Source organism: Oreochromis niloticus, linkage group LG23 (assembly GCF_001858045.2).
Source record: "Oreochromis niloticus isolate F11D_XX linkage group LG23, O_niloticus_UMD_NMBU, whole genome shotgun sequence".
Taxonomy (NCBI): Eukaryota; Metazoa; Chordata; class Actinopteri; order Cichliformes; family Cichlidae; genus Oreochromis; species Oreochromis niloticus.
In genome coordinates this window covers 27,987,608-28,013,516 of record NC_031986.2, presented here as the reverse complement: position 1 = coordinate 28,013,516, position 25,909 = coordinate 27,987,608, and the positions used below count along the sequence as shown (strand labels likewise).

General features: G+C 40.0%; 2 protein-coding genes across 2 annotated transcripts in view; both read right to left on the bottom strand.

Annotated features, from left to right (window-relative positions):
- Window positions 1-13,805, bottom strand: part of impg2b (interphotoreceptor matrix proteoglycan 2b) — a 31,164-nt gene extending 17,359 nt beyond the window's left edge. Inside the window, exons 1-8 of the mRNA XM_019351196.1 lie at window positions 13,727-13,805; window positions 12,686-12,895; window positions 10,114-10,280; window positions 9,792-9,820; window positions 8,846-8,872; window positions 7,536-7,588; window positions 2,753-5,778; window positions 2,497-2,655 (exon numbers count right to left, since the gene is read on the bottom strand). Of these exons, the coding sequence (XP_019206741.1) occupies window positions 2,497-2,655; window positions 2,753-5,778; window positions 7,536-7,588; window positions 8,846-8,872; window positions 9,792-9,820; window positions 10,114-10,280; window positions 12,686-12,895; window positions 13,727-13,805 (3,750 nt within the window). The remainder of the gene's footprint in view (window positions 1-2,496; window positions 2,656-2,752; window positions 5,779-7,535; window positions 7,589-8,845; window positions 8,873-9,791; window positions 9,821-10,113; window positions 10,281-12,685; window positions 12,896-13,726) is intronic.
- A 3,889-nt stretch (window positions 13,806-17,694) lies between these two features.
- senp7b (SUMO specific peptidase 7b) overlaps window positions 17,695-25,909 on the bottom strand; it is a gene marked incomplete in the record, with an annotated part of 19,823 nt that continues 11,608 nt past the window's right edge. The window contains 12 exon segments of the mRNA XM_025903039.1: window positions 17,695-18,243; window positions 18,817-18,967; window positions 20,802-20,870; window positions 21,295-21,338; window positions 22,463-22,518; window positions 22,985-23,061; window positions 24,434-24,504; window positions 24,507-24,526; window positions 24,635-24,756; window positions 25,381-25,497; window positions 25,572-25,639; window positions 25,878-25,909. The exon segment at window positions 25,878-25,909 is cut by the window's right edge and continues 192 nt beyond it. Coding sequence (XP_025758824.1) covers window positions 18,088-18,243; window positions 18,817-18,967; window positions 20,802-20,870; window positions 21,295-21,338; window positions 22,463-22,518; window positions 22,985-23,061; window positions 24,434-24,504; window positions 24,507-24,526; window positions 24,635-24,756; window positions 25,381-25,497; window positions 25,572-25,639; window positions 25,878-25,909 — 983 coding nt within the window.

Sequence of the window (25,909 nt, the reverse complement as noted above, 5' to 3'; positions counted from 1 at the left end):
TATAAATATATGGCTTTAAGTTGTAACAGTGGAAGTAAGTCTTTTTCCATATAAGTATTGTTCATGTCAGCCCTTTTTCTGCTTTAAATTATCAACAAAAATGATCTGCTGATGGTGAGACGTACTCTGAAGACCTGCTAATGTTCATAAAGCTGGAGGTTTATACAGTCTTCTCAGAGAGTGACCACTGTGTGCATTTTTAAACACGTATTAGCTCTTCAAGTTGGAAGTCTTCCTACTTTGTAAAACCATCATGGAAAGACATAAACTGATGAATGGTTGGCCATTCGGTTTCTTGATGCCCAGTTAAAGTCATACTTATCTAGATAAAAACCAGCATTTTTGCATTTGCACTCTGCTTCTGCTTCTTCTTCTTGTGTGTTTCTCTGCTGCAGCAGAGCTCCTGCTGTTTCTATTATCCACTTCATACTCCCTCATTAACAAGCCTGACCCCGACACTCAAACCATAAACTGCCTTCCCGCGTCACTAACGTGGAGTGGAGCCTGAAAGCCTCCCGGCGGTTCGGGAACTCACCGGCGCTCTGCTTTCCTGGCAGAGCAGCTTTTTTTCCAGCAGCTCGTGGTGACTCACTGCTCGTATACTGTACTGTATGTCCTCTGCAGTTTTCCAGCTCTGTATCTGCCTCACCAGCTCGTATAGCCGATTGCTGGCAGCTGGGAGGAAACTGAGCTCAAAAGCGTGAAGAATCCTAATGCGTGAAAAACAGGCAAAAGCCTTTAAAGACCTAGCCAAACTCCTGAGTCTGCAGTTTGTGGGAAACCACAAGCAAGTCAGTTTGGTGATGAGTAAGTATGGTGGACGTCAGAAAAAGTAGTTAAAGAGAAGGAAGGAGGGAAGAAGAGGTGTCAGCAGGAAGCACAGAACCAAAACAAGGAGAAACAAAGTTAAAAACATTCTGAGATAAAAATCATTTCCAGAAAATCCCTGCTGTTTCCAACATAAAGTCACTCACAGAGTACAAACAACAATCACTGAGAAGGAGCTGCTCCTCTTTTTAAGGCCCCTAGACTCTAAACTGCTACTTTCATATGTTTGCATTTGCTTTGAACAACTTTGTGTTCAACAGACAAAAACTACAGTTACATTAAACAGGTCTCCTGGCGCCTATAGCCCCAGGTACAGTGACCTGACCCATGTGTAAAGGGTTAGATAAACCAACACCAAGTAACAAAGATTGCAGTTCCTCTAATGCAAGGGCGGGGAACTCCAGGCCTCAGGGGCCAGTGTCCTGCAGATTTAAGATATTACCCTGGGTCAACACACCTGAATCAAATGATTAGCTCATTACCAGGCCTCTGGAGAACTTAAAGACATGTTAAGGAGGTAATTTAGCCATTTAAATCAGGTGTTTTGGATCAAGGACACATCTAAAACTTGCAGGACACCGGTCCTTGAGGCCTGGTGTTCCCCCACCCCCCGTTCTAATGTGTACTCAAGGCTGGCTCCAGCAGTGATTCAGTGTTAGAATATCCAACTTTACAGCAGAAATAAACACGTTTACAGCCTGATACAACACCCCCCCCCCAATTTCCCCTTCATAACATCTATACAGGGGATGAATTTTATAACTCATCTGTTTAAATTGTATTAAGACTTAAGGTTTGTATTATTAGAGGCATGACCTCGTTGACTGGCAGATAGATGATGACATATTGAGCTGGAGCTGCTAGCTGTCTTCCAGGCTTCGTGTCAGCAAATCGATTCCCTAAGATAGACTGTGCTGGTGCTGTTGAGCTTTTTGGAGCATTTTAAATGTAATTGTCTGAGTACTAATATGGCTGTTCTATGCTTAATTGTACTAATAGGCCATCCAAGAAGTCTCTTTTGGTGAGCGAAATTTTAGGATTTTGTTTGGATGTTAATTAACAGAAATGCACAAGTATTTGTGTCAGCTTGCTGAGAAAACTAGCTAGCATTTGCCAGTAATTTGGGACTCCACTCTCACTTTGACATTTTCACTTCCTACTCCAAAAAACACAAACATTGCAGCACCACCAGACCTAATATTAAGCCTTAAAAAGAGTTTTCAAATCCATTTCACTCACTGAAATAAACTCAATTAAAGTAGCTGCACTGATGTGATGAAAGATTGACCACAGATTCTAATGTTCTTCTTCAGATTTGTTGAGTCATTAATATTTGCATTAATATTCTTGGTTTATATGAATGAAAAAAGAATCACACTCCTTTTTCTACTCTTTTTCATTTGTCATTTTTGGCTGTTATCTAATGCCAAGAATTTGCAGTCAAGCATATAAAATTCTTTAGAAAAATACCCGTGAGCATACTCTAAATGCTGTATACAAGCCACTGTTCAGGTAATGACTACAGCAGGTATGTTGATATCTCAGAAAGTCAAGTATATTCAACCCAACATTTCATAGTGGTAAAGCATCTTAAAAAGAGCACTTTACATGGCACGTCTGCACAGACCCCTTCATATATAGAGCAGATTGAAAATATAGTTGACTCACCCTGCGTTTGAAGTGTCTGGCCAGCTGCTGATACTCAAAGCTGCTTGGGTCTCTCAGAGCATCGTTGTAGGTTTCCTCTTTGAGTTTCATGCTCAACTCTACCACCTCATCCTTCAGGGGCCTCGGTGGCAGAAGTAACGTGTCTATCTCATTACCAATCTAAATTTGAAGGTAGGCATACAGGTATGGGGTTGGTACCGGAACATCATGTATGAAGGGATTAGCTCAAGTCAACTGATTAAACATATCTTCTTACCAAGTTCTCCTCCTCATCCTCCAACTTGAAGCCATTGTTTCCAAAAAAGTTGCCATTTACGTCATAAACCCTCTCTATAAGATCGGGAAAGTTGCCATTATTGTATTCGACCACATACTTGGTCGTCATCTCCAAATAGGAAGTAGGGGTAGACTCCTCAGTGGTACCCAGTGTAGTACTTTGTGTTCTCTCGTCAGTGAAATCCACAACTGTTTCTAGGGTGATGGAATCAACTGACTCAGGTGCCACTTCCAGTGGAGTCTCTGTTAAGATTTCATCTGCTTCTTCAGTTGGGGAGTCACCCTCAACTGATTCTTGATCAGCATCTTCTGAAGCTACCTGGATACTGCCCTCATCTGAGGCGCCATCTTCCTTACTGGGAAGCTCTTTAGGAGACTCTGGGGTGACCTCCTCAGGGGTTTCTACCTCTGAAATTGTGCCTGGTTGGGCATCAGTGACAGCTTTTGGAGATGTTTCAAGTGGAGCCTTTGAGATTTCTTCCTCAGCTTCAGGGAATAATTTAGGCTCTGGAACTTCAGATTTAGTAACTTTTGCAGTGCTATTTTTGATGGTTTCCAGGAGAATTTCCACTTCAGATTCACCTGGAGGTTCCACTGTTACCTCAGGTGCAGATGTCTCTGTGTCTTCTGGAACAACAACAAGCACATGAGTGATTTCCTCATCAGATTCTGAAGGGGTCTCTGTAACTTCTGATGAAGTTTCATCTGTTTCTGGATCTTCAAATCCAGCTTCTTTCTCCGTTATCTCATCTAAACTCTCAGAGGCAGCTTCTTCTCTGTCCTCAAATGTTTCCCCTTCAGCTGCTTCTTGAGTTTTATTGACAGATGTTAAAACAAGATCAGGTTTATCATCCTCCGTTATTATTTTGGGTTTTGATTGTTCTATAGATTGTCTTGTTGGTTCATTTTTTTCACCAGTTTCTTTTATAGATTCAATTTGGGCTGGTTCTGTTGTGGGTTGTGTTTTTTCTGTAGTATCTTTTATGAGTTCTCCTTCTCTTGGTTCTTCTTTGGGTACTGCTTTAAGTACTGATCCTTCTGCTTCTTGAACTGGATCGTTTTTGAGTTCAGGTTTCCCTGTAATTTCTTCATTCAGTTCTGTTTTTCTTGTCGGTTCTCTCTTGGGTTGTGGTGACTTCTCATGAGTGTCTTCTACGGGTTTGGCCTCTGTCACTGGTTTTTCTGCTGGTTCTGTCTTTTCTGTGGTTTCTTTAACAGGTTCCAGTTCTTGTGCCAATTCTTCCAGAGGTTTAGTCTGTTCTCTGATGACTTCTACAAGTTCTACTTCTTCTGCTGGTTCTATTGTGGGCTCAGTCTCCTTTGTGGTTTCTTCTACGGGTTTGACATCCTTTGTAGTAATTTCTGAAGGTTCTACTATATCTACAATTTCTTCCACAGGTTCAAGAGGTTCAGGTTCATGTAAAGTTTCTACTAAAAGTTTTGGTTGTTCTATAGTTTCTTCCTTTCTTCCTTCCTCCTCTACAGTTTCTCTAAAGTCATCAGTTGTATCATCTTCATCTTTAACTGGTTCTCCTGTAGCTTCCAATATTTTCCCTTCTATCTGTGTTACATATTTTTCCTCTTCAAAAGGTATTTCCACAACTACCTCAGCTCTTTCTTCCTCTGTTTTGTCTGTTGTGACATCGTCTGAGGTTTTTAATGTACTCTCCACTAAAACTGTTGCCCCTTCTGCGTCTTTGTGTAGTTCTTTTGCTGCTGCTTCCGCTTCTGTTGCTGTGACTGTTACTGTTTGAACTGCAACTTCTTCAGCAACTGTATCTTTTGGCCCTTCTACACCAGTCTTTGTTATTTGTTTAGTCTTATCTTTCAGAACAACTTCTTCTTGTTTGACTTCTGCTTTTGCCTCCTCTTTTGACACCACTGGTATTTCTTCTTTGCTGTGTTCCTTGGATGAAGTTATCTGTATTGTTGGCAGTTCCTCTGTGACACTATATTTTTCACCTTTGTCATGTTCTAATATTAGAATAGGCTTAGAAGTAACCTCAGCCATTAGTGTTGGTTTGTCCTTTGGAGTGTATTCAACAACTGTTACTTCTATCTTATGTGTTGTTGTCAGAATAGAGGCCTGGGAGGGGACTTCTGTTTTTACATTTGAGGCAGATCCTTGTTTTGGAGTCACATTATTGAATATTTCAGTTTCTTCTGCATCTGTTATCAGTAATATAGTTTCTGTTGCTTCTGTGATGACTTTGGTTACTTCTTGGCTCACCTCTACAACTGCCTTTGAAGGATGTTCTACTGGAAGTGTATGTATTTTGTCTTCAGGTTCTTCAGGAATTGGAAGTGGTATTGCTTCATCAATTGGCTCTTGTAAATCCTGTGAGGGTTTCTCTACAAAATCCTCCGTGAAGGTTTTGTCATGGGTATCCAGAGATTTGTCTGGAATTTCTTCAATTTCTGTCTCAACAGCATCTTCTGTGGTTGTCTTTGGGATGTGCTGTATCATGACTTCTGAAGGAGCCTCAGAGGTCACCTTCGGATGTACCTTCTGCCCTAATTCCTTCAATGTGATCGTTTCTGATGCTGTGGTGGGCTTCGGAAGAACCACAACAGTTTCTTCTGTGGGTGCTTCATGGGCCACAACCTCTAACGGAGGCTTCTCACCTTTTGGGGTAACTTCCTGAATGACCTCAGAGTCAACTATGATCACATTTTCAGGGATGAGCCCAATGATTTTGTCATCTTCAACTACAGCCTCCTCCTTATCTGATATTTCAGGGATAGTTTTGTCTTCCCCAATTTCCTGATCGATCCAATCTAAAGGCTTATGTGTAACAGCGTAATCAGCCTCTGTTGCCACCTCCACAGTATCCTCAAGCAGGCCCCCAACACTTAAAACCTCAGTGTTAATATGTGCCGTAGACTCTTGATGTGGACCTTTAGTCACAGAGGCCAGAGGAATCCAGGAAGTGACCTCAAGACCTAAAGTAAAATCATCTTGCTTGATTGTGATTGTCTCTGATCCAATGATGATGTCACTCTCTCCTATAGTTGCAAAAAAAGAGAAAACTTGAAAGAGGAGGACAAAGAAAAGGTAGCATTTTAAGCATTACAACCAAATTCTTTTGCAGAATTTTTAAATGATGCTCACCTTATTGTTGATACAGTTTAACGTTGAATACAACAAATAACAACACCAAAACATTTTTGTATATATATTCAACTTATCAGATATCATAAATGGGTTCTTTGTAACAATGAGGGTAAGTGTAAAATGCTTAAAAGAACTGAAGAAAAGAGCACCAGTTTTTAAGAAATACTTAGTTTATCCTGTATTGCAGTTTTCAGCTTCATAAAACAAGGTGTGCCCTTCACCTCTTTGTTCCTGCTTGTAATTGGCATTGACTGCAGAGCTGAAGAATGTTACTTAACAATGCTAACCTGCGACCTAAAGTTCCACTGGAAGTCTGCCATGTTTTCCTTGTGGATAAAATAACTTCTAGGTCTGCCAACAAGTAACTAATCCTTAAAATGATCTGCTAAAAAAAGGCTGCAAATCATGACTTCTGACAGCAGAGGTTCTGTTGAGAATCTCATTGAGATCTGGGGACTATCATGAAAATCACAGACTTCATGAACCAAGAGTGTCATGAAAACATTCTGCAGTTTTCTTTCTGTTTGGTGTAATTGGGAAGACCTCATAGCTGATGCACTTTGACAGAAATCGTACTGATGATGACATGAAAGTCTACAAAAACAGGGTCAAAATGAACCTTCTGTAGCTGTGATCTCACTAACCCTGATAGTTGTCCTGCAGTAACTCTGTCACGTCCACATTTCTGCTCCCAGTCCTCTACTCAGTCTCCATCCATTGACCAGACACTTGCCCGTAAATAGGCTTACAGATCTATTCTGAGAGCGGAGCGTGTGACGGGAATCAGCCTCCTACACCCACTCCTACTTCACATAAGACAGATTTGGTTGTAAGGTGAGGGACTGCGGCTGCTGACACTTTGTGCCACCAACTGGGGGGTCAACAAAGACTTTCCGTGGCTTGTAAAAGAGTCACCAGTGAGGCACTAATCTGTATGCACATCCAGTCCTTAGATCCCTTCAGCTAGTTGTAAAGCCCATTCGTGAATATTTGTTAGGGCAATGCCAAAGATGGCAAAACATCCCTAAACTAGAAGTTTGTGGCATGCACAGGGGCTTCTCAAATCAGTATTTTCTTTTTTAGTTTATCAGTTTTAAACCAAAGTCCTGGTGGGTTTATCAACTTCCTTGACCCACAATTTATTAGGGTACAATAGATAATGATAACACCCTTCTCTGTACAAGTTTGCTGAGATGTATCTTTGGAGATGCATAAATCAAGTAATCAGCAATGGTGCTCCTTGTGTACACCTGTAGCTACATGTTGAGGCTACAGTGAGCCGTGATTGGCTTTAGTCCAAAACGTGTTTCTGGACAAAGCTGAGCTTTCTGACCAAACAGAGTAAAAGGCTCTGTCTGCCAAGTTACTAAGTTACTACCAAACATATCTTAATGTACTTTGTGTTCTTGAAAAAAAAATTGGTCAAAGTTGAGGACGTTTTGAATAACTGGCTTATACTGACCAGAGCACAGAGCCCAAAAGACAAATATTGCCAGGTGAACTGATTACCATGATGGGAATTATTTCTGATACACTGGAAAATAACTAAAGCATCTAGAAGTATCTTAAGAATAACTGCTTATTGTATTAAAAGCTCATTAGAACATTGAAAGGGTAATGGAGACTCCCTGATATCGAAAATATTTACCTGGTGAGATCTCGGCCACTGCATCTCCAGTCTGAGTGGTCGGCGTCTCCGAGCTACAAGACAAACAGAGACAAAACGCAAAGCATTTAGCAAAAACGTGATTTATCTCCTCCAGCACTCAGCTGAGAGAAACAGAATTTTACCAGTAGGACAGTGCCAGCTTCTTTAATACTAATGCTTTAATACGTCTGTTTTTTTGTCCTCTTCTGTGATGGTGTGCTGTGAAGTCTAACTTTGTTCAGTAAAATAAGATTCTATGTGCTACAAAAGACACATAAAGCATGATAATGTGACTTCTAAAGGGGAACATCATCTGTTTTAAGGTTTCTATGTCCTTCCTGTTTCCCAGTTTAGTGAGAAGAACAATTTTAAAGTCTCGTATTTATGTCCAACTTTTACCAAACCCTACAACTCCACAAACCCTGGAGCCTCATTCATTGTCAATGTACACAAAACATCTGTGAATCCTTAAAATAGTTGGCATTCCCCTTTAAATTCATTAAACTGCAACCATTCCCATGCAGCTGGACTGAGGCATTTTTATTAACAAAAACCACACAACTGTAAAATAAATAAATAAACGTGCAGCAAGCCAAAGAAAGCACAGATGATAAACAAGTCGCGCACGCGAGCACTCCACTTTCTTTTCTCCGAACTCTAAAACTGGCCAGCGTCCGGCACAGGGTAAAAAGCAGCAAAGCTCAGTTTTCTGTCTCTGGGTTGGAGTCATTAAAGCTCTTCAAAAACTCTAGATTAGATTAAAGTTTACTTTTTTATTTATTTTCTGCTCTGATATATTTAGATCTTAGTGCTAATGCCAACAAACACTGTCAGATATAGTGTTAAATAATGAGTTAACCACTGTTCTTTCAACTGTCTGAATTACATCATGCATTTATTTACTACACACAGCTCAGAAAGTCTGTTTGCCCCTCGCTGGCTTCCAGAAAAGGGGGGGGGGGGACTTACAGTACAATGTCAATCACATGTGTTTAATCTCTGTAATATTCTCGATATTTATATTTGTATATATATTAGGACTTGACTTAACTTTCTAATATATTGTATTATTTAATTTAGTTCAGTCTTTTACTCTCCGTATTGTCTTGGAGCAACTTCCTTAGAAATGTATAAAGTATTCTGATTCTGAAGGGCTGCATAGAGATTCAGTATATGATAAATAATAAGTAATAAGTTCTGAAGTCCCAGAGTCAGAATACAGAGCACTAAATTAGCAAAATAGGCCCCCTAATTCCACTGCCTGACTCCAGCCCAGCTCTGTGGTTGGTGTTCAGTGTCTGCAGGCCTACCTGCATGGAGTAGGGCTGATGGGCACACTGCAGCAGGTGATCAAACACAACATAGATGTAAATACACAACCACCACTTTTAGTTTTTGAACTAATCACTGCTGGTACAAAAAGTCTAACAAACCATTTACTTCAGTGTCAGGTCCTCAGAAATCTTATTGATTTAATCACGATTAAACTTAATTTAATACTGTTAGGCTATACATAGTGCATAAACTCATAATTTGCTTTGAACTAGTGTTGTAAAATGTGTTGTGTTGAAGTGAGATATTTTATTTTAAAGACCACAGACTTATTAAGTTAAAAGTAATGTTATATGAAAGCAATAAACTATGAATTACATGTATCCATCCATTCTCTTCCACTTATCCAATTCAGGGTGGCAGGGAGCTGGAGCCTATCCCAGCTATCATAGGGCGAGGGGCAGGGTACACCCTGGACAGGTCGCCAGTTTGTCGCTGGGCCAACACATAGAGACAGACAACCATTCTCACTCACATTCACACCTATGGGTAATTTAGAGTCAACAATTAACCTTACCCCACTGACTGCATGTCTTTGGACTGTGGGAGGAAGCCGGACTACCCAAGCAAATATGGAGAGAACATGCAAAGTCCACACAGAAAGACCCTGATGGTTGAATTACACTTAGGACTTTTTTGCTGTGAGGCAACCATGCTAACCCCTGTGCGACCGTGCTGCTGAATTGCATGTAGACTGTTTATAATTAGCAGTATTATTAAAATTGTTGATTAAGGTGTTTTGTTGCTTGAAAGCTTTCATAGTTCAAATCGTTAATTAGTCCTGTCTGACCTGACAACATTATTTACTGTTTTTTACTTTTTAAGAAATCCATGGACATGACACGTCACTTAGTGATTTGTTAAATTTATATTTGTACAGTTTACACAATAACACATTTGACTGTCTAATTGCTGGTAACTTACATGTTCATTGGAGCAACCAGAGCAACTCTCTGAAATACAGAAAAACACATAATCAGCAAAGAATATCACCAAAATGTACAACTTCTCAAAGGAGCACGAACATGGTTTGTTTTAGCCTGTTAATTTTAATTTAATGTGGAAGGGGAAGAATGGAAAACCAGCAATCTTCTTTTTGTAAATGTATAATAATGAGAAGAGTGGAGAATAAAACACTTTGCACCATTACCACTATCTGAAAGCAGGGCTGCAACTTATAAACATTTTTATTACTGTTTAAGATATCAATTAATGGATCAATTAATAGTTTTAGTGGTGTTCTTACACTCCTGATGAGGCTTCGGTGCTCCTCCGATTGGCTGAAGAATCTGCCGATGTCCATGACACTGATGGAGCCATCCATGCAGCGGCTCACCCAGCCCTGGTACTCATCCCGCTCTGGCAGCCGATCCCAGAAGATCTTAAAGGCCTCCCAAACTGTCTCCTGACACACTAAAACACACAGAGACACCAATTACTGAAGATAATAAGATCCTGAAAGGTAAAACTTACTGTTGGGTCCACATTAAAAAACAAAAGTTGTCTGTAAGGCTGTCATTTGTCAGGTTTGTGGTCCTCACAAAGCTACATGACTATTTTAGACGTAATCTTGCCCTAACAAGCAGCTTTTGGTCTGCCTCCATTTTTTTACTTCAACATCTAATAGCACCCCTGCAAGCTCTGACTGATAGGACTTTTAACCTATATGTGACGTAATGTAAATGTGAAAACTCAACAGGTAAATCATATCAACCCTCAAGTCTGAAGAGAAGAGGAATGTGTTTATTATGTATTTACTGTGTTGATACTTGCAGAAGGGCTAGCTGCCTTTTATTTTTACTTATATGGACATTGGATACATCTTTTCTTGAGCGAGTTAAAAATCCCTTTACAGTAAGAATAAGTGAATATTTTCCATAAGCTGCTGTGATATTGTCCCAGATTTTTTCACTCAAATAATACTTGAATACATTTGTGAAAGAGTCCAAAAGATTTCTTTGGGGATGAAAGGGAAATTATCACAGAGGAATCTGCAAAAAGACCCGAGTTGGTCGAAAACAACGGAAATCAAAAAGAGACTAAAATTAGACTATAAATTTATATAAATATCTTTAATTCCATATGATTAGAGGCTTCTTTAGATAGTGCTCTGATATTGAACCAAGTGGAGCACCTGACCCGTACTACCAATGTGCAAGTGTTTTTGAGAGGGTACAACATTTCCATATTATAAATCAGGTTTACATCAAAAGCAACTACATTTTAAAAACACCTCTGTCTTCAGGCCAAGACAGATTCAATCCAAGATCCATCCACAGCAGACCAACAAAAAAAACACTGTGCTGCTTCTATTTGTTGCTTTCTGTCACTTTGAACATATTTGTTAATGCTAATCTCCTGGGGCTACAATGGACATATAGTAGTTGTAGTAAGTTACATAGTAATGTGAATGTGCTCAAAGAAATCAATGAATCTGAAGAGAAAGAGTGGAATGGAAAAGAAACAAGGCCTAAAAAGAGCTGTTTCTTCCACAATGTCACATTGCTGGTGCTTTATACAGAGTTTGAACCAAGATTACCCCCCCCCCTCAAAAAAAAAACTGAATGTGTGAATGTGCTTAAGGGGTTGGTAGTTACTGATGTGGGATTAGTTTTAGTTAGCATCATGCCAGCAGAAACCACGTCCGAACGTTGATGAAATCATAAGCATAACTAATTTTAATGTTATAATCAAGCAGATGAGACAGGAACAGTACGTGATCAGCGAAATTGAAATCAATGAACAAATTCCAGCAATGAAGGTCAGACAAAAGCATCAGTATAAACGAGGAAATACTTTTTTTGTTTCTGGCATCAGAGAAAAAGAAACGCAGATGTTTCATTTGCTATTTAATTTTAAAAAAAATTATGTTCTGTACAAAATGTCATTTATGAGTCTGTTTTTAATGAATTCAATCAAATCAACAGTTAGATTATGAAGCATATGAAAGAAGTCTTTTCATGCCAAAAGCATTCAGTGCTTGTTTCTGAAACCTTTCTTGTTGTGTTTACTCTGGGCTTTTCTTTCCCAATTATTACTGATCATTGTGTTATTTTAATATGTTCAGGTTATGAGACAGATGAATTATGAAGCTGTTGTATTTGTGGTTCTTTGTGTGTTTGAGTGCATTGTGTTAAATCCTGTTGCATGACTCCTGCCAACATTTTTTGTAACAGCAATAAAGTTAATTTAGCTCATGTGTTGGTCCAGTTTGCTTTGGCTCATGTTGCTGCTATTTAAAAAAAAAATCTGAACTTTTTAATGATTGTTCTGTTTCTTTTGACCCAAATAGAGACTAGGACACACAGAGACATGTTTTCACTGTAATAAATGTTTGAAGCTGATTGTTCACCTTGGATCCATGTGAGCTTTACTCGGTGGTTTCTTTAAGTGCTTATGTCTGTGTTGTTGTGTTAAGGCCTAAACCATAGCTAGACTTAAATACAGAGAGATGTTTTTTGATTGATATAGAGTGATAAACTTGATTAAAGTAGAGATTTGACTTAGTTTCTCATGCTTTAAATCTGCTCAGAAAATCCCAGCAACTCAACACGATTGACAGAACTGAAACCAAAAGGCTGAACTTGAAGCTGATGGGCTTGTTAAGAAACAGTGCATCTGGCGTTGCATGACCTCTGACCTCTGCCGCAGAGGTGACAGCAGACTTGCTACTTAAGCTTATGCTTGGATCAGAGCCTGAGTGAAAACGCTCTAGCTTTGAAGAGAAGATGAAGGGGAAAACCTTGTCGCCTGCAGGCACAAATATCAGAATAAAGGCAGGTGAATCGAAAGAAGTGCAGATGGGCGGAGAGACGTACCTCTGAGATGGAAGTAGCTGAGGTGGTTCGCAATAGCTTGGTCGAACGTCTCCTGAGAGCAAAGCTTTACTCCACTGGGAAACAAGACGTCCCTCTTCCTTCGAGTTAGAGCGGCGTGTCGTCTGTATAACAACTCATCAGAGCCTGCCACTGGCTCCCCTGTAGATTCTCCACTCTCCTCTAAACCCACCTCCAGCTCAAAGGTGGCATCTGTGGTTTAAACAGTGCTGCTTTATACTTAATATTAAGGACAGCTAAAGTACATGGTACTGCTTTACAGGTACCTGACTGTTACCTTAAAGTTACTTCATATTTAAAAACAAATTATAGGTTCTGTTTTTGTCAGTTTTTTTTTTTTCTATTAGGACTGGAACTAACAGTGCTTTAAATTGTAATCACCTAATCAAAATATTTGCCAAATAGCCTTCTGTTGACTGACTAGCTGATAAATCAGTTGATTTTAAAGAAGCAGACATTTAAATTTCTCATTCACTTTCATTTCAATAATTGTGGAAGTTACCCAAAAGGCAAAGTTTACTGTTGCAGTTTGAGTCTGACCTCATTTTAACATAGTAAAAGTTACCACACTGAGTACCAGAAGTATAATTCTATTGTATTTTCCTACTTAAACTCTATCCCATCCTTCCCATTTTTAATGTGTCACTGGTCTTCCTTTGATGGTCCATTTGAGGGCCACACCTCCCCAGATTAGGAGCCGCTGATTAAAATGGCTCCAGCAGGAAAACACTACTGAAGATTTGATGTGTCAGGATCAATAATCTGATCAAAGTAAATAGAATTAGTGCTACTCCAAACTTTTACTTGACTGATGGTGCTGTTTTTCCCCTGTTATGCAATGCTTCAGCACATACTAAAACATTTTTATTAAAAGAATCAAAACATGTGAAACATCGGTCATGACTTTTACTGTGATATTTTGCTGATGACACTGTGCTTTTACTTTGTAAAGTAGCACTATTATTCAGAGCATTTTATCAATAAAAGGAAAGAAATAACTGTTAATAACATCTTCATACAGACCTGTTTCCATGTACAAGCAGCATGAAAGCAGCATGGCCCCAAGCACCCACATCACCAGCTTCCCACACTTTCCAGCCATTTCTCAAGAAAAACCTCCCCCAAAGATCCACCCCGGACTCGCTGCTCCTTATTTCCACGTCCTCAGCTCATCAGCAGCTTCCTGCTCATCCATCCACCAGATCTCATGGCAGAAGAAATAGAAAAAGAGAAGACAAAAGAGGTCCTAAAGTGTGTGTTGTCTCCAGGCCGCTTCCTCTCAGGTGAGCAGATGGGACTTTGCTGCTGCTGCCGGAGATTTTTTTCCTCTTCGCTCTAATCCTATTTGTTAAGCTGTTGGAGTGGATGACTGTCAGAGCCACGGTGCGACGGGCCAGTCAGAAGGAAATCAAACAAACAGGCTGTGTCGGGCAAGGAGACAGTGCTCAGGGTTCAAACTTAGTGGTAAAATATAGAGTTAAGCCCAAGAAAATGTGAGGCGACAGGTTAAATCCAGACCTAGGTAACAACATTAACCACCACAACCATGCTGAGAGAAACAGAAAATAATCCTAAATAACAAATGACTGGAAAAAAAAAAAAAAATGAAGCCCTGTCAGATAATCCAGTTTATTTTATTTTGTTTTTGTGCTCAAATGCAGCTCTTTAAAGTCCAAGATACATTATCATTAAAATAAATCTTCTACAAAAAAGGTAATTTCCAAAACAACTGACATTTGTGAAGGAAAGGTTCTTCTGTGGTGCAGCCAGAATGATGATGACCATAAATGATCCTTTCCTTTATTTTTCTAGGAGCACATTTCATTTCCACTAAGACAAAGTCGTTGGCTGATTCCAGCTACAATCCAACTGAAATGCACCACAAGTCAGTCAAAATCAATGTACAATCCAGCAATAATCCAGCTAGATTGCATCAGAAGTCATTAACCAGAATAGGTCCATAATACAGTTTGAGACCAGTTTGAATTCAGATGGAATCCTACCAAAGTCTAGTCTGATTCCATTTTTAGCTCAGTGATTGTTATGTCTAAAATATCTTGCATTTATTTTCTAGAGCTGCATACATTTCCTCTTCACTAAGAAAAAAAATTGCTGTCTGAATACATCTACAATCCAGCCTGGTGAAATACTAACATGTCTGATTCTAATAATGACCCTAAATCAGTCTTCTATTTATATTTATGGGATCAAGTCCGTTAAGGCAACTTTGTCTCTACAATGGATCATACAAGAATCCAGCGACTGAGCTGAGATTGAGTGGTTGCGTTGAGTGGTGTTTTATAGTCACATTTCTGATCCAATAGGACAAAGTTAGTGTCTGATTCCAGCCACAATCCAGCCAGATTACAATGAAAACTCACAAAGGATGTAGCCATAATCCAGTCAATCCATCTGAATTGACTGGTTGTATAAGTGACCATGCATCCTGTATATATTTTTCTGCGGTTATGTCCACTGATTCAAATTTTCCAGCAGAATCCAGTCAGAAATCAGCAACGTTCCAGCTAGATTACAGCCAAAATCCAACCAGTACATGGTTTCAGTCCAACCCATCCATCTTAAATCCAGATGAAGTCAGTGGTGGCAGTGACAACCATAAATATGTCATATGTTTATTTTTCCTCGGGTAACATTACAGTCTTCACAGTCATTTAAAAAAAAGAAAGAAAAAAAAAAACATTTAAGTGACACTAAATATAAAATAAATTCTCAAAAGCTCCTGAGAGCATGAATAACCCAGTCATCAGTCTTTACTCAGATTACTTTGTTAGGTTTTGCATTTTTCAGATTATCCATAAGGTTTAAATGATTTATTCATCGTATTTTTTATGATTTCAGCAGAAAGTGCTAACATGTTAAAAGTTAAGCTCACACTCGGTTTCAATACCATTTTAATCAAAATCTTTCTGTAATTTAACATTTTTGCAGTGAATAACGAAAAATAATAAAAAAATCTACAATACATGACAAAAAAAAAATCAAACCACTTAATCTTGCATTACATGTCACATGTCCATATTAACATAATTTACATGAAATATACAAAAATTATATGTATTATTATCTTTACATGATCTATTTTATTATATAGATACGTTCTACAGACACAGTGAAGAAACCTCTAAAGAAATATGCAGGTTGAATGAAAAACAAACGGAGAAGGATTTATTCGAGCTATGACTTAGTTTTCCGTTTTCAGGGCTCACTTAGATTATTTTGGGAGGTCTCATAGCGACCATAAATCTGTCTAATCTCAACCTCCCATCGCTAAGATTAACTGGTTCTATGGCCTAAAAAAGGTCAGTCAATCAGTTCAGAGTCAAACCAGGACCAGAACCAGAGAAGAGACAGAACGGAGCCCCATTGAATCCAGGACCAAGGTCCAAACAAAAGAGGGTTGGACCAAGGCTAGATGTAAGAGATACTAGAGTCCATCCAAGGCCAGGACCAACAGAGGGCCACACTGGGCTGGACTATGACTCAGGAGCAGTGTTGGGGAGTAACGGAATACATGTACCGCCGTTACGTATTCAGAATACAAAATATGAGTAACTGTATTCCGTTACAGTTACCGTTTAAAAAGGTGGTATTCAGAATACAGTTACTTTGTTGAAATAAATGGATTACACGGCGGTACTTCCCTGTTTCATATTGTCGCGGGTCAGGACTGTTTGGGTTTGTTTGACAGCTACGTTCTGTTGGTTCCAGGCGGCAGCGTTACGGTTGCCATGGTTACAGGGTGACGCTCTCTCTCTGCGTGTTTCCTGGGTGAGAGAGCGCTTTTTTGTTGTTGTTGTTGTGCTAAGCTAAAAGGCAGAATGCTACAGGCATGGCTCTAAAGCATGTAGCCTGATGGGCAGTGTAGTCCGTGCTGCAGGGAGAATGGACTGCCATACACGTTATGTGTCTGTGAGCGAGGGAGGGAGAGAAAGGAAAAGTCCGAGCTGTCACGGAGCAAAAACGGGAGCTGCAAGCATGTAAATATAATAATAACCACTGCAGCCAAGAAGAGTGCCTGACGAGCCCATTTGTAAGTAAGCTATTAAGACTCGACTGTACACTGTGTTCGTGTTTTCCTCCGGAAACAATAAGTTCCGTCGGAGCAGCCTTTCAACGCCTCTCTCTGTCTCTGGCAAGCAAAGTTGACCCAGACAACAAAGTAAAGCTAGTTTTCGGCTACCAGCCCGACAGGGAACCGGACGTATTAGCCAGAGGTCCCTTTACTACGTTTCGTACTACGTACCTTCAGTAACAGTAATAAATCACAGCAATAGGACATTCATGTAGCTGTAAACAGCATGATAATATATTAAGTATTCCAAAGTATTCAGAATACGTTACTCTCATTGAGTAACGTAACGGAATACGTTACAGAATACATTTTGGGGCATGTATTCAGTATTCTGTAGTGGAATACATTTTAAAAGTAACCTTCCCAACACTGCTCAGGAGTCAGGGGCTCCCTAACCAGAGCCAACCAGAACCAAAAAGGGACCAAACTGGGCTGAACTGATGTCAGACCAAGGCCAGACAACAAACACAGGAGAGCACAGGCCAACATTTCTAAGGTGTTTTTAATGTTTTTAAATTTTAACAAGTTTATTTTGGTTAGAAAACTTTATTCTCTCAGTTTTCTGACAGCCGTTACGTTGACATGCAGCGGCTCTATGGAGCGTCCCACCTCAGTTAAAAAAGTTTTTTTGGGCTCCATAGAGGTGAGTAATTAGCGGTCATTATGCTCATCCACTAATCTTGGCCTCTACTGTGGCGCTCCTGTCTTTAAATGTATAAGCCCTCCTTGAGGCCGGCGCCCCCTCCTGTCTGATCCACTTAATAAGCGGTAAGCTGATTGGTTCTCAGTGGGGAGGCACTCAGCTAAAACCACAGATTACCCAACTAGCCCACACAATCGAACGCACACAAAAGCAGACATAAACAGGTTTTTACACAGACACAGAAATAAAAACATATCGCATTATGTTCGAACAGGAGACAACTAAAATATGAAGGAAAATAAATTTAAAAAGTGGATTAAAGAAGTCGGAATGCTAGAAAACACCAAGACACTCGCTGGTAGTAACCCAGTGACCTCTGACCCCAGCTTAGACAAACACCAAGGACACACTCTCCTCACTTCACTCACAACTGATTACCAATTAATTCACCAATTACACGTTTCACTCTGCAGCACGCCAGCTCCAGGCTTTCAAAATAAGAGCCTCACATTGTAAAATTTAAATAAATACTTTTATTTTAAAAACCAGGAAGTGTCAGTAAAAATTTATGTACATTCACAGACATATAGTTTGACTCTGAGTGAAACAGGAAGCAGTCAATGAAGCAGCAGCAGCGGTGGCGGCAAGTTAGCGGCTCGGCGACGGTTTTGGCTCCTCCTCCTTCAGCTGACTCTGGTGCAAACTCATGATTAGACTTCGGATCTCATCGCGCTTCTGTCGCGCTCGCTGCCGCGGAAACCAGCTCTCCAACCGCAGCGGGATGTCAAAGTGCACCACGGGGTTCTGGAGGAGCCAATCAGAGAGCTCGATTTAGCCTCAGACCATCAGGACATCAGACAGAGCGCACCATGAAGACGATAACAGAGCAACGCGGAAAAAAAAAGCACGTTTCTGTAAGTTTATAATAATTCAAATATTATTTTTAGTCATAATGTCAGAATAACGCACTTGAAATACGATTCAATACATTTACCCCCAAAAACATAACAAATAAAAGGAATTTAATTAATATTTTCTTTATCAGCATCATTCTGTGATTTATGTTTCTGTGTTTATGTTGTATGTAACAACATAAACACATTTATGTTGTTATTTTTCACATATTTTAATAGAATTTTTACTGTGTGGTAAATATTATTCTGATACAATTTATTTAAAAAATGACAAAAATAAATAATTATTTGGAGATTTTTTTTAACATTTTTATAATTACAATTTATTGTTTTCTAGATAATTAAATACATTCTTGATATGCTTCACACAGTTTATTACTCTTTTGTTCTCTGTATCTTTTGTTAATATTTTACTAAAAACATTCACACCTGTGAACACCTGTGTGTGTGTGTGTGTGTTCACCTGTAAGAAGCTCTCGACGTACTGCAGCAGGTAGAGTCCACAGTCGCTGCTGTTGTCCTGCTGAGGGACTTTGCAGTTGAAGCTCTTCATTGTGTCGGACGTGAACAGACGAGGCGACTTCCTGCGGACCTCCCACTCCACCTGCAGGTAGCTGAACAGAGCAAAGACCAGCTCGCTGAGTCACAGTTAAATATGTTCAAATACCACAGGGACGTGAAAGCAACTGTGACGCTAACATAAAACCCCCAAAATTTTTACTCAGTGAAACTAAGTCTGAACGTGATCAATTGATCAATAATATTCCCTCACTTTATTAATCTGCAATTGACATTGACTTAGGTGATTGTGTTGACATCATAATACCTTTTAATTAATTTTTGGTGCATGTATTAAGCATTTCTTTCATTATTTATTTATTTATTTTTTGTACTTTTTATTTAATTCTTTATATAATATTATTACATTTAATAATATTACCGTATTTTTCAGACCATGAGGTGCACTGGATCATAAGGCGCATTAAGCGAAACAAAACAGTCAGATAAGTCAAACTTTACTCAACTCCTTCTTCCTTCCTCCACTTCTGTACCATTGATTCATTAATGTTGAATTCTCTTGCAGCTGCTCTATTCCCATGTTGTTATCCAGTATATTAATGACTAACCTTATATTGTGGATGGATTATCTCAGTTGTTCTCCTGACTGAAGTTTGGTCCGTTTACAGCATCATGCCATGCGATTGCATTTGTCCCTAACTATCAGGAACCCTCTGGAACTTTTATTGAGTGGAAAAAAGTTAGCATTCATCCACCAGCTTTACTGTGTTTATGTTATGCTAACATAGCTGTGTCGCTAACCATCACGTAGCACATCATTATATACCAGCTGGCCCAACTTCAGCAACCCTAAAAAAAAAAGTCACTGCTGTTTAGTTTTGTCTTCATTTATGTTGGAAGTGACAGCAGAGCTGTATGTTTTAATTTTTTCAGAAATCTCTGTCAGAACATGCTATATCATGTTTAGGTGGAAACTAGCAAGCTAACTTCCTGCTAACTTCTAACTCCCATTAAATTTAATAAATTCTGTTTTCATGGATGCCTGGATCCATCCATCCATTTGCTTCTGCTTATCCTTTTCAGGGTCGCGGGGGGCGCTGGAGCCTATCCCAGCTGTCATAGGGCGAGAGGCGGGGTACACCCTGGACAGGTCGCCAGTCTGTCGCAGGGCCAACACACAGGGACAGACAACCATTCACACTCACAATCACACCTAGTGACAATTTCGATTATCCAATTAACCTATCCCCACAAGCTGCATGTCTTTGGACGGTGGGAGGAAGCCGGAGTACCCGGAGGGAACCCACGCAAACACGGGGAGAACATGCAAACTCCACACAGAAAGACCCCGGCCTGATGGTGGAATTGAACTCAGGACTTTCTTCCTGTGCGGCAACAGTGCTAACCACCGTGCTGCCCAAAATGTTGCTGTGAGCAGGATTCGAACCTGGCCTTCCTAGTCTCAAGGCGGCTACTCATCTCACTGAGCCAAACTCATGCCTGGATGTTAAACTTAATTGTTACACCTGGTAAAGCAGCAACGCTGATCATTTTATTAAAGATGAAAGAATTTAGACAGTTTTTAACTCTCAGTGATGCTGCAGTGTTCGTTTGACTTTGGGACCTGAAGCGGACGGAGTTTTGGACCCAGATTACTCCGTGAGGCTCCTGACTACGGTAGCCGCAATGCTCCAACAATCCATCAAGTGGTGCGGCTTCGTAGCTTACCAAAGTCGTACTAAAACCTTTTTTGACAGAGTTTTGAGCGCCGTGTTCCACATAAAATCAGTTTAAAAATATTTTAATTATGTCAACTATATTAATATTAAATATTTCATTAAAAATTAATATAACATAACTAATAAATGTGGGTTTGGTTTGTTTTCTGTCCTCTGTGCCTGCTGATGTGCGTGCTGAGGTGGAACTCACTCTCTGATGAGTCTGCAGACGTTGTCGTGGTACGACAGTTTCAGTGAGTCCATGACCAGGATGCACGGCCTGCAAACGATGAGAGCGTTACACAACAATGGAAGAAAACTGGACAAACTGCAAATAATTTACAAAAAAAAAAAAAAAAAAAAAAAAAATGAAAACGGTCCACAAATATGACTGCACAAAAAAGGAATAAAAACTGGGAAAAAATGGAAATCTGCATGAAATGTCACAAAAGTAATAAGAAAAAGCAAATAAACTGAAGAAAAATGAAGAAAAATGAAGAAAAACATTAAAAAAAACGGCATCATTGACATGTGTCTGGTAAAATAAGGAACAGAAACCTCCGTGATTGAAACCAAATTATGTATAAACTTGATAAAATCGCCATATGTGCAGAAAAAGTGACCGGTTAAATAAAAATACTAGAATAAAATCTGATCATTTCTGATTGATTTCGATGTAAAATGTCATGTGGGTGAACTCTGACCTCTTTAAGACTGTGTCCTTCTTCCAGCCCTGCTCACTGGACTCCTGCAAACACACAACACAGTTACTCAAACACAGGATTTTAAAACAATAACGGAGACAAACATCTCAATGATTGTAAAGAACACTGCATCTCCTCCTCTTCAGCAGCATCAACTAACCATCACATTTCACATTCAACACAAAGGTCAGCCCATGTTTTCCCAAACAGATCTCACTAGAAGATTCAACACTGAACTGATCGTCTGAGCCAAAGAAACTGTGTGAAGTAATGAATGTGCAGCATGAAATCTCAGAGAGAATCAGTTTTACATAAATATAAATAAATAATGTCGTCACAGCTGTACGAAATGAGGTGGAAACCCTCCACAGACTGAGGACACCTGCTGCAGTTTGGTGGATTTACAGTCTGTACCTACACTTTAAATACCAGCTACTGCTTAATTACTGTGAAACCAGCAGGAACTTTCACATGTAATTACAGTTTACTACAATCAACTTCACACCTAAAGTGAAAAAGTATATTTAAACTGTAATTAAAGGGTAGTCAAGTTCAAGTTTAATTACAATAAAGTTACTGCTCATCAGTCTGTGTAATCAGTGGAGCTGATCTATAATTACAGTATGTTTACACTGTACTTACAGTATATGTGTATTATAATTAAAGTGTAATTGCCATAAATAAAGTGCCTATGAAATTAGTCCTGTATTTACAGTCATAGTATATGTTGGTTGCTTTTTTTCCAGTAACTTTCCCCATTGCCAGGTTTCAAAAATGGCATTTTTCTGATTTTGAGACACTCACGACTCATCGAGTGACACCACTGATTAGCCAGTCAGTGACATGGAGTCTGTTGACGTCACATTCTCAGATCAGCTCAGAACACTTAGAGCAGAACACTTACTGGAAAAATGGTTATTTGTTGCTGACGGCAGGTTGCCAGTGGACATTTCAGGCTCTGGTAGCCTAGGTAACCATTTGATGCATTTACATGTGAGTCATCCTTTCACTCTCATCATTCCAGCTTCAGTTGCTCACCTCAAAGTTGAGAAACATTTTAGACCCACCCATGTCGCAACCTGAATGTCACCAGCTTTCTGTGGTCATGATACGAGTAGATATTTACACCACACTGAAAGCGATGACAGTCTATCTACAGTGAACTTACTGGTGGCTGCTGCGATACGAGACTAGAGTTTGGTTTTTCAGCAGCTCCGGATTTCCCTGCAACAACAACAAAAACACGTTCAAGTCTTCACGAGCAGCTCTAAATAAAACTACATGTGAGGTTAAACATAGAACACCAAAGGAAAAAAATGAAGATCAATGAATGAAACGGAAAGATGGTAAAAAAGGAGAAATAAGCACAGATGATGAACCAGATGTGACCTCCAGTTTACTACGAGCTGATTTATAGACAATAAAGATTCAGAAATGTCCAAATGGGTCTTTAGTGGAGAACATATTTAAGTCTGGAACATTTAATCCTTTAATTTTGGGTGTCAACTTCGAGCATGGTGTTTTAATCAGCGCTGGCGAACATCGTGCCCCAAATACCCTAAAACGCTGCCTCCCAGAGGAACGTAAACACCAGTACGTCTGGTGCCCATTAGAGACGCTCTGCTGAACATGACCAAAGCCACCAGACAGCTTTCATTCAGCCACTGAGACAAAAACCAGGTCAGCTCACCTGCTCGCCTCTGAAACTCCTCGTACCGAGCCTCCTCCAGACCCGGGAAACACACCACCACCAGGTACCAGTGAGCTCTGCCAACACAAAACCACAACATACAGCTGAGGAGAGACGGGCAGAACAACCCAAAACCAAAGCTAAAAACACCCACACACACTCAGACTTTCAATATTAAATATAAAAAAAAAAAAAAAAAAAAAAAAAGAGGAAAAAAGACAAGACTGGAAAAATGTGGTACAACTGAGCTTGTACAGAAAAAAAAAAAAAGAATGTGTAAGAAATCAAAAATATACAAAATAATTAAAAAGGTCGAAGAAAAAAAAAAGGACATTTTGCACTAAAAAGTTTCATAAAATACCAGTAAAAAAATAATTTAAAAAACTGAATTGAAAGGACTGAAAACAATAAAAAAATTTTTTTATAAAATTAAAGTAGTGGCTACCAAATAAATACATGTGTTAAAAAAAAAATAATGTCCCAGAAGAAAGAAAACCAAAAAAAAACTGCATATAAAAATGGCACAAAACCAAAAGAAAAATGGCCAAAAATTGTGAAATATCACATAAAAATTGAAAAAAAACAAAACAAAAAAAAACAAAACAACGCCTAACATTTTTTATAATTACATAAACAAAACAACAAAAATAACAGGGAACTACTTAAAAAAAAAAATATACCGTATACATAAAACATTTTAAAAAAATGTTAAAAATAATGAAATAAAGTGAAAAAAAAAATGGAGATAGTCCCACCTAACCCCCTCAAAATCAGCAGACATTTTATTCAACAGTAATAATAAAAAAATAATGTTAGTCTCTATTTTATAATAATTAATAATGGGACATTATGTTGGACATTATTGAAACTGTGACGTTGGTGCTGGGAGCTGCTCAGAGGAAAACAAAGCCAGGTTTTGTCTGTGGTCGTGACTCTGAGTGGGAGTTAAACTGATTTGGTTGCACTTTTTTTTTTTTTTTTTTTTTTAGTTTAATGTGTTTTTCAGGCCTGAGTATTTCATGTGGATATCCGCTGTATGAACGTATGAAGATGCCACATTCACACTGCGCCTCTGAAAATATTCTCAGTGTGGAGGTAAAATGTCGCCTGGCCTCGTTAAAAACACGAAGGAATGGTGCAAAGACGCCGTAAAAGCAGCCTGAGGTTTAAGATGTCCTGAGCAGGTCTGGATGTTAATGAGGACCCTGAGGGGGGGCGGGGCCTGGGGTCATAGTGGAGCGACAGTGGAGGAAGCGTCTCTGGTAAAGCCATCGTGTGCAGCCAGCTGGCAGGTACGCGCGCTGATGAGGTGCTCGAGTGCAGCTTTTATTGAAAAGTGGCGTCTCTGAATGTGGGGCGAGGAGCTGAGGTCAGCGCGGGCGGCTCCAGGAGGTTTTATTCCAGCCGACCACAGCGCCACTGTGAAGGTGGAGGAGGAGAGGGACTTACTCTTGATTGACAGGCACGAACAGGAAGTCTTTGGTGAAAATGTCCACGTGGCGGGTCCACGTCTTCACCCGCTGGTGCCGTGTGTGACGGTCACTGAGGACACACGAGCACAGAGATACTCAAACAACTGAAACCTCGCACACCTTTTTAAAAAAAAGAAAAAAAAAAAAAAAGAAGAGAGATGCACGCGCTTGCTCTTACGGGACATAGGGGCGGTGCCCTCGCCAGCCGCTCGCCGTCTGCTCAGCTGCTTGTAAAAGAAGCTGCTGAAGACGTGACTCCTCTCAGCCACCGAGCTGCCAACGCCCTCCAGGAGGAGATACCTGCAGCACACAGAAGGAGGGGAGGGGGACCTCTGCAGGTGACCAACAGCTACTACAACCTCTGAAACCTCTGTGGGAGGCAGGCGGGGGAAGGATGGGAGAAGGAATCAGGGTTGGGGGGAGAAAACAGTGAAGGAATAGGGAAAAAAGAGGAAGGAGGGAAGGAAGTAATGAGAGAGGGAAGTAAAGAGGGAAGAAGGAAATAAAGTAGAAATGAAGGCAGAAGCAAGGAAGAATAAAAAAAGGGATGAGGATGAGTGGATGAAAGAAGGGAAGAATGCTGGACGGAAGGAATGAAGGAATCTGGGAAAGAGGTAAGGAAGGAAGAAGGAAGGAAAAACAGAAGAAAAGAAGTGAAAGGAGGGAAGGAAGATAGGAAGAAGAAATTGGGGAAGGAAGTAAAGAGGAAAGTAAGGAAGTAAAAAAGAAGGATGATGGAGGGATGGAAGAAATAAAGGAGAGATCAAGGAGAAAAGGAAGTGAAGAAATGAAAGAAAGAAGGAAGAATGTAGAGAAAGCGTGAGGGAAAGAAAGAAGAAGCAAGAGGTTAGGGGGCAGGGAAAGAGGGGAGGAATGTAAAGAAAGCAAAAAGCAAAGGAAGCAAGGACAAGTGGACAAACTGACTTGAGGTAGAAGTCGATGATGACATCATTGAGGAACTCGCCAGCGTCCAGACAGGCCAGGTCCTCCTTGGTCACGGTGATGCGGCCTTTGCAGGGGGCCACGGGGTACTGGATCAGCCTGGAGACCAAACTCAGGGTTAAAGCCCATATATGTACTGTTTGTCCTGGTTATACTGGTTATACTGGTTTTACCTGGTGGGAAGACCAGCAGAGTTTAGGCTGGACTTGTTTCTCTGACCTCTGCTCAGCTGACTCGACCTCTGTCAGGAAACACACATCTGTGACGTTAAACCTAATTGTGACCTTTGACCTTTAATAGTAACGTTTTGTGACACACTGATTAGTTTGTGTATCAGGTTACAATCTGTGTCTCTTTATTTAATGATCTGTTTTCAACCATAACTTTTAGTCTCATAGTCTGTCCTGATGGCGTTCAGCGCCAGAGCAAGAGCAGAGGAGCTCAGAGGAGGTGAAGGGAGAGGAGGAGGCATCTCTTACCGTCGAGTGTCCCAGCAGTCTGAGGAGGTGCT